The 8,747-nt window shown below is 42.3% G+C and overlaps 1 protein-coding gene across 1 annotated transcript in view; it reads right to left on the bottom strand.

Annotated features, from left to right (window-relative positions):
• Window positions 1–8,747, bottom strand: part of WNK2 (WNK lysine deficient protein kinase 2) — a 162,387-nt gene that overhangs the window by 4,519 nt on the left and 149,121 nt on the right. The window contains exon 24 of the mRNA XM_018567015.1: window positions 2,543–2,587. Coding sequence (XP_018422517.1) covers window positions 2,543–2,587 — 45 coding nt within the window. The remainder of the gene's footprint in view (window positions 1–2,542; window positions 2,588–8,747) is intronic.

Here is an 8,747-nt window from a genome sequence, read left to right as displayed (position 1 = left end):
TCTAAACCACCAAATCTGGCCTAAATCAGACAATGCACATGGCAATCCAGAGACTAGGGCAGGGGCTAAACCCTTGGCAAAACTTAGAAGCTATCTAGAACTCAGTTGAAGAGAACAGGCTGAACATGAATTCTAAACTGAGCTTCTGGCATGACCAGCTAAACTGAATTTTCCAAATATTTCTGGAGAATCTACCTAGAGTGTAGATAATACACACATTTATCTTGTATCTTCCAATTAATAGCAGTGTAATATACCTGGGGATCTAAGCTGCACTGTAATGATAGTTTATCTACAATACTACCGTGATAATGGCCATATGAGAATGTGGGGCCAAAGTGAAAGACTTGCACTGCCAACCCTTACTACTGTACGCATCTACGCACCGTCTTTAGTGTCAGGAATTGTATAGCTCTAGTCTCCAAACTTAGTGAAAACTTGGCTTTAGAATCGAAGATGACTTATGTCACCTTAACTTCAAGGGTTGATTCAGACCAGAAAGCCGTCCTAAACGCATGACCGCTGGTGTGCATTGAGAGAAACATTACTGATGCTGCAAAGCATCACATGGTTTCCTTTTGTTTTTTTCTAGAACTTTATTGAAATGTCATAAAATAACATGTCATTCTGTTATAGAGGCACAGTGCGTTGCAGAGCAAATGTACTGCGTCACAACACACTGCGTTGGAAAAAAAAAAAAAGCACACACCACCGCAATGCAGTGGTGTAAACTCGGCTCACAAAGTAAAGTACCCTTCTACACAGCATTGTTTATTATTAAAGCACAGGTACTCATAGTCCGATATGCACCAGATGCATTGAGGCTCCGCTGGAAAAGGCAGCTAGTGCAGCTCCAATGCATCTGGTATTAATTGTCCCTTAAGAGTACCTGTGCTTTAGGGATGTTCAGATACCAGCTCAATATCGGACCTCTGAAAAGTACAAGCATGCATATGTACTCAGTACTTGGTTTGGGCCCCTTTTGCAGAACTTACTTTTGCACGATATTCTAATCTCTCTCTCTCTCTCTCTCATCTCTCATCTCTCAATTCATACATTAAAACAGGGCTGCACAAATCCCAGGAGCCCCATAGCCAATCTTCCTTAAAAATTACAGCTGCCTCCTAACTTTTGAGTTTTTCCCAAGTCTAGTCTTGGAGCCATCGCCACTTGTACAAAGTACTGTACTTGGTATCGGAACATCCTTAGAAATAACACATTATCCTTTTTTTTGTTCTGTAATGAAGGTTTTAGTGTATTTCACAACTCCAGTGATTAAAGCATACGCCAATCCTGTGTGCTTCCACGCAGTCAGATCTTGCAGATTACTATGGTTGGCTGTTTCAGATTACTTTGTGAAAGTCTTATTTCACTGAGCCATTACGAATGTCCTAATTACCATTAATTATTATTTCCAGCCATGTGATTTATTTTTTGATGTTATTGGCGGTCATTGCTACAACTAATTATTGGTAATATCTATAGCTAGGTTAATTTAGCTCATGGTCTGCTGTTTTCATAGTGAAACATTTGCCATAGCTGGGGTGAATTTAAAATACAAAGAACCCAATGAGATAGTTAAGATTAGACCACACAACATGAGAAAAATGGCTAATGCACTATGCCTAGGATACAACAAACAGAAAATCAATATGATGCCCACAGCTTGGCTATGCAAGTCACCATATTAAAACACGTTATATGCAATCAGGGGCGTAACTACAGATCATGGGACTCCACAGCTAACCTCTGATGTGCCGCCCATCTTCCCCCTCACAACCTGCATACTGTAATTGATCTTAAAATACGAAAACATGTCTAACTCTACAATTAAAAACAGCTATCAGTTTTTATCTGAGGAGGAGCTGTGATTTTTTTGCAGCCTGAGGAAGACTGCATTAGACTCACAGGATACATTTTAGTACTGGCTGGGATGATTTGAAGCTCTGATGTCAATAAATCTACACTACATAGTCAGCTAAACAAACCGTACTGTGGCTTGGTTCACATCTCTGCAAAGTTGGGTCCTACATGAGATTGTGCATTACACTGTTAGGTGTGCTGCAGTGCCATTATTTCCTAATGGCACTCCACGCACCTAGCTATTGCATGCATGTAGCATCGTCCCACAATGCATAGTAACTTATTACCATGTATTGTGGTGGGATGCAATATTTAATTGAGGGTAATGCATTTTTTTTAGTGTTAACTAGATGCGGTAGGTAGCCAATGCAAATGACTGGCTTTCCCTACCGCAATGCACCCTGTGGCACATGTGCGCACTGGCATCACAGATGTGAACGGAGCATTACTACACAAGCTTGCAAAAGGAGATCAATGACTAGAAACTAAGATCCTGAAAACTACTCCTGTGTCCCTTTCTACCCCCAGGCCCCACAGCAGGGGCGTTGGCTGCTATGGCTATTGTTACCCCACTGTATGCAATGTTAACTACAAGATCCAAATGCGTAAACAAGCAAGCTAGCAACTGGAAAGAAATGTTTCCATGCAATGCAGGAAGAAATGAAAATAGGATAGTTACTATTGCTGTGCTCTTTGCCTAGACATAGCCGCTTCAGAGTGGACCCTATAAGGCAAAAGGGTACAAGACAAGTGGTTAGGCACAGCTAAATAGGCGACATGTTGCAAACAATTATGAACCATGAGCACTTATTGATTGCTGTGCAAGGAGAGGCAAGCTAAAAAGTGACTGCTAAAACAACAATGACAGCACATGCTAAACCAAAAATAAAATGAATGAAAAGAAGCCTGTGCAGCCAGCACCATTGCAGCCTTATTCAATCTATGTAAAAGAGCCATGGGTAAAAGCAGGCAAGGCATTCCATTCAGGAAACATATTTAAAGTTATGCTTACTTAAGTAATTCTTCACCTAAATGTTAAAGCCCAACTTTTCAGTTAAATTAGCAAAATACATTCCAAGTGCACCAAAACAAAAAAGGTTTGCAAAAAGTTTTATTGTTCGTTTGCTTTAGAAAGCAGCCACAGTCTGAGTAGAAAAGCCTGTCCCCTGCCAGTATGCTGTAGAGAAGGACCCTTGCTGTGTTAAATCAGTGACCTTTTAAAGGGTCCACCACACCCCCTGCTTAGAGTTATATCTCTCCAAATCAGCAGGCAACATGAGCTTTGCTGAGTGCAGCGCTATAGTTCTTACCAAGCAGGGAGCATGCCAGACCTCTGCCGAGACCCCAATGAAAATCAGCCAGTGAATGAAACTGTCACAGGTCGGCTCAATAGATCGGGAAGTGAGCAAACACATACCGCTCACTCACTTCTCAATCTATCCCGGCAGAGAGCCGTGACTGTCACTCACGGCTCCCTGCAGGGATTTCCCCCCCCCCCCCCCCGAGCCTGCAGCGCTGACTGGCGGAACGGACGGGGGAGGTAGCGGGTACAGCTGCCTCTGCCTCTAGATAGGCAGATCCAGCTGTCACGCGCAGCTGGGTGGATCTCGACAGTAAAGTCGGGATCCGTCCCGGCTGCGGCGTCTCAGTATACCGCAAGCTGTAGCTCGCAGTATACTGAGCTTAGGGTGTGTCCTCCCGTTACCCTTAGGAGAACTATGGGGAAAAGCCTGACCCCATAGTTCTCCTTTAATGAGTAAAAGAAGAGCTGCAATACTGAAGAAAATATTGCTTTAGGTTCCCTCAGTGCTGGCCATATGTCTAAAGGCCCAGGCACTTGGTTATTTCATCTCTGCTGACCAGAGGAATCAGACTGGCCGATTTTCCCCATTGTAGAAGACCTGCAACCAAATGGCGAGGCGTTCAAGCATGCGACCAGTACAGAAGGGACCATGGAAAAATACTGTCTCCAGGAAACGGTATTACAGCACTTGTATTATTTTGCAGACACTTAGTATTATATAATACTCTTTTATATCCACTTTGGAAGACTGCCGATGTTAACATAGTTATTGCCAACCTTTGAATGTAGCTCTACTTTCAGAGTAGCGGATGTCAGGTGATTAAATTGTGTCAAAGGAATGTTTGTGTGTTGCCCACAGCTAACAAGGTCTTGAATTTGTTTTCTAGACCAGCATTGTGCAACACGTACATCAAGCCCAACACAGGTCTGCAAGAAAGATGCCGGAACACAGCATATAACAGAGTAGGAAAAGCGACAACCTCAAATAGCCCTGCCTTAGTAGAACAGGAAGCATCACTGCAGTACAGCTCTTGCTCTACCAACAGTTCACAAGTCCCAAGCCCCACTCCATAGCTTTAGTTGTTCAACTGTAATGACACTACAGGCTAACAAACTGTAAATTGCCATTTCTGCTATTGGTGGTAATGGGTTCTCTTGTACACACATTACCAACAAAGCCTATTTACTTCCCCCAATATTTATATGTGCAGGATGTACATATTACCAGTTTAATAAAAGGTAACATAGTAAACGTAACATGTATTTCAGCAGTAACTTTGCCTTGAGGTCTACTTTAGGTAAAGGCACATAGGAAAGGCTAAACAGTAGGCTTGTAACATGGAATTATAAAATGGAAGTATAGTACATAGAGAAGGGGAGTCAAAACTGTTTCTGTAGAAAGACAGAGCTCTGAAAATAGCCTCTTAGATATACACTGAGTGGCCAGATTATTATGACCACCCCATCAGTAATTCGTTGGGCCACGAGATGACTCCACGAGATGACTTTGTTGGTCCGCCTCGTGACTCCACGAGATGTTGAAAGGTGATACAAGGAATCTGACACTGCACTGTTGCCCTTCTGTTGTCTTGTACCAGTCTTGCCACTCTCCGTTCTGCCCTAACATTGAATAGTCGCTGACGGCCACAATTCGCACGTTCAGACCCAGATTTTCGGCTGACAGTCCAGTCTTTAAACACTTTAACAATGAGCCCCTCTTGAACATTTAACAAATTCTGCTGTTTTGCTGATACTCGCTCCATGGCTCCGAGCGCCAACAATCATCCCACGTTCAAAGGATGTTAAATCGCGTTTTTTACCCATATCTTCAGAAAAAAATAAAACTTCTACTGTCGTGTTAAACAACCTGCTTCCCTAATTATAATGGTCTGGCCCTCTAGCAACTTCAGCACGAAATTATAGCTAATTTGCCTACAAACATCAGGTGGTCATTAAATCTGGCCACTCAGTGTATAATGTACATCAGACCAATTTATAACTTGCATCAAACTAATTTATAAACATCCTCTTTCATAGGGGGTAGATCCTCTTTAGACACAAAAACCATCAGATACAAGACAACTGGACCAGCCACTATGACAAACCGGCACACTTTACACACACATGGATTCTCATTATTCTTTGCCAAATGTATCCCACTAACAAATTTGTTAAAAATACTTGCTAGTACTTAGTAATACTGCATACGCAACGAGATTATACATTTTTTTTTACGTTCATCTACAAGACATATTGTATAAGTGCTTTGCTAGGGCATTTCTCCTGAACATAGATAATATGGACATGTTGAGCTAAAGTCGGTAAGGTCTCACATGAACAACACACATACTGGTCTTTCCTCAGTGAGATCCCACCTCCAGAACACACAGTGATCTTTCGTCAATGTGATCCCACCTCCAGAATACACATTGGTCTTTCCGCAGTGAGATCACACCTCCAGAACACACTGGTTTTTCTTCCATGAGACCCCCACCTCCAGAACACACATTGGTCTTTCCTCCGTCAGATCCCACCCCCAGAACACACACTGGCCCCACACACACACACAGCTCATTCACCTGTAGCTATTCCCCAGCACAATGCCCAGTTACCCCTTTAGGGACTTCTCTCTGTGCAGTATCTACACTCACACATTGCATAAGAAACATGGTCACTGTCCACCCCACAAACATTTACCACAGGGCCAGACTATCTGGAGGTTCAGCACTTAGAGTAAAGCTAATTTCAGAAGCAAGCTATGCTCCCCAACCAATCTGTACGTATGGAAAGTTTCTCATTGCAGGGATATGTGTGTGTAAGGCGGACTAAGTGTGGGTCTATGTAGGTAGGAGGATTGTGAAGATATGTAAAGATTCTCCCACCAACTGTCATATAAATTAATATTACTGTATGTTTTGAGTCACCAGCTATTACATTGACTAATCTCAATGCGTATAATTCATCATACCAGTTATTACGCTAATGTATCAGTCGCAAAACTAACACACCAGAGGAAGAATCATTTTTTAAAAAAGACAGCAATTTTCAGCTCATTTTAATGAGATTTGAAAAGGTTGTCCAACGGCTAAAAATAAAGTAATCTGTTGTATATTATAGTGAAAGGTTTTTAATTGAGCCCAATATACCTAATCACATAGTAATGGATGTCACTGTTTAGAATCCCCTACCAACTGTCATTGATGGATTTCACTGTATATAACTTGTTATAACCTTTCACCCAAAAGGTCTTGCAACTAGCACAACTAATAATATTATATACAGCATAATGTCAGCAACCAGCAGAAGTATGCCAATTTGGCCACTGTACTTGAGGCACCATTCATTCACGGGACACCAGCAGACGTATGCCAATTTGGCCACTGTATTTTAGGCAACATTCATTCACGGGACACAAGCAGACGTATGCCAATTTGGCCACTGTATTTTAGGCACCATTCATTCACGGGACACCTCTAGAAGCACTGCATGCACTATGAGATATATGGTTTGTAAAGTCCATCAAAAACATGAAAAGCAGTGAGTTGTAAAATCAGATTTTTGTTTTCTGATTGACCTCCAGTGGTCCCTTACCAGGAGGTATTAAGGATTGCAGTAGGGTATTTTGTAATTCCTCTATCCGTCTTGCCTCCACTACAGTATGTACCCAATCACAACAAAGTGTCCCCAATGTGCCTTCTATCCTCAACGTCTCCAAAATTTGCTCTCTGACAAAGCCCCCTCCTTCCCATCTTCACGGTTCCCAATACTTCCCTTCCCTTACTATTTTCAAAGCAGTACTCAATTTGAGCCCTCACAAAATGCCCAACCATTCTTAGTCCCTTCAATCATACATACCTCCTCCAGCAGACACCAGTTGTCAGTACCTGCCCTATCTGTGTTCCTGTTAGAGGAATTTCCCCTCAATTTCTATTCTACAGACAACCTTATCTCCAGACAGGAGCAGCAGCAGAAGCAGTAGTAAAACCTTACAGGAGTACTAAGCCTTCCCCCACTCTATCTGAAATTAAAAAGACAAACAAAAACACGAGACCGGTTTATGAAAATCTTCCAAAAAGTATAACCAGATAGGTATAAGGTAGGCCAAAAGGAACCAAAAGGCTCTCCACTAAACCTGCAAAGTACAACAGAACATCCCAAACAAAAAGTATCCATATGCCTCCCTCGTGTTACAAATCCCCCTCCACCCCCACCATATATCATTTCTTGGAGTTCTTTACAAACAGAATTAGAGGCAATTGCATTATACTTTTGTAGAAAAGCAGTATTAGGAGCAGATCACAAAACACAGAGGGTGGGACCTTAATGAACTACAAGAACTGGATTTGACTAAGTACAAAAATCCTGTTTTCGTAATTGTTCATTAGGGATACAGAATTTCAAGTAAATCAGATATTTGGGATGCAAGCCATCAGTGCAAAAACTCGGGGCAGACTGCAGCTCAAATAGTTGACTGTAGGTCCTTTATGCCCAAAGCTTGAATCAGCTGAAGCCTAAACATCCACCTGGTAAAACTTGAGAGAACATATAAATGAAGACCAAGTGGTGGCTTAGCAAATCTGAAAAACAGATGCCCGATACTGAAAGGTCCACAAAGCACTTACTAAAACAGTAGAATGGGCCTCGACAGGAACGGGTGAAACCTCATCTTTAATCCATAGGGTTGTGTGGTGATCTGTCAAAGCCACCAAAAAATTGTTGATTTAGAAGCAGGCTGTCCCTTACAGCATATAGCTGGCTATTGCCGGCTATATGCTGACAGCGCAGAGCCACGCTGCAGCCAATATTGTCGGGATTAACCCTGTTACCTGATCGACAGCTGGCTCTGCCTCTCTATCCTAACGTATGCTATGGTGTGCTTTAGGTTTTCCCCATCACTTCAAATATATTTTCATGTGATATATGAAGCCTTAGAGTGAGGACTACCAAATCCATAGTGATATATAAAAATGGTAGAAAAGAATTGTAAAAGGGACCTAAAAACAAAAAAACTGGCTAAAAATTAAATTATGACAACCTGTTTTTGCAGCTTTTTTTTCAGTGAAGATTTTTTTTTGGCTTAAAATTGGATAAAATCTTTACTGAACAAAATGTATTGATTTCACAGTGAAAAGAAATGTACACGAAAAATAAGGGGAAAAGGGCTAAATCAGTACATTTGCTAAATGGCACCAACAATCTTTTAATGCCAAGCTGCGAGAGCACAGAATGGGCCTGATTTACCAGAGAAGTAGGGCATGTTCCCCTTGTGCAGCGGTTCTCAACCTGTGGGTCGCGACCCGGTCGGGGGTCAAATGACGATTTGCCAGGGGTCATCTAGCGGCTCCTGGCCGCACAGCGGCTCCCGGCTGCCCGGGAGAGAAACACTTTCTCCCGGAAAGGTTTACTCTGCTCGATCGAGCAGAGTAAACCTTTCTCTGCTCTGTTTTTTTTTTTCTGACATCGGGGCCGCAGGCCGCCGTCAGTCAAAAAAAAACAACAACCCACCATAGGAATGCATAGCTAGATTCCTATTGGCTATTTCACTTTGCAATAGCCAATAGCAAACTAGCTATTGCACCCG

Source organism: Nanorana parkeri, unplaced genomic scaffold (genome assembly GCF_000935625.1).
Source record: "Nanorana parkeri isolate BGI_ZX_2015 unplaced genomic scaffold, ASM93562v1 scaffold997, whole genome shotgun sequence".
NCBI classification, from domain to species: Eukaryota; Metazoa; Chordata; class Amphibia; order Anura; family Dicroglossidae; genus Nanorana; species Nanorana parkeri.
This window is presented reverse-complemented; position numbering and strand designations above follow the sequence as displayed.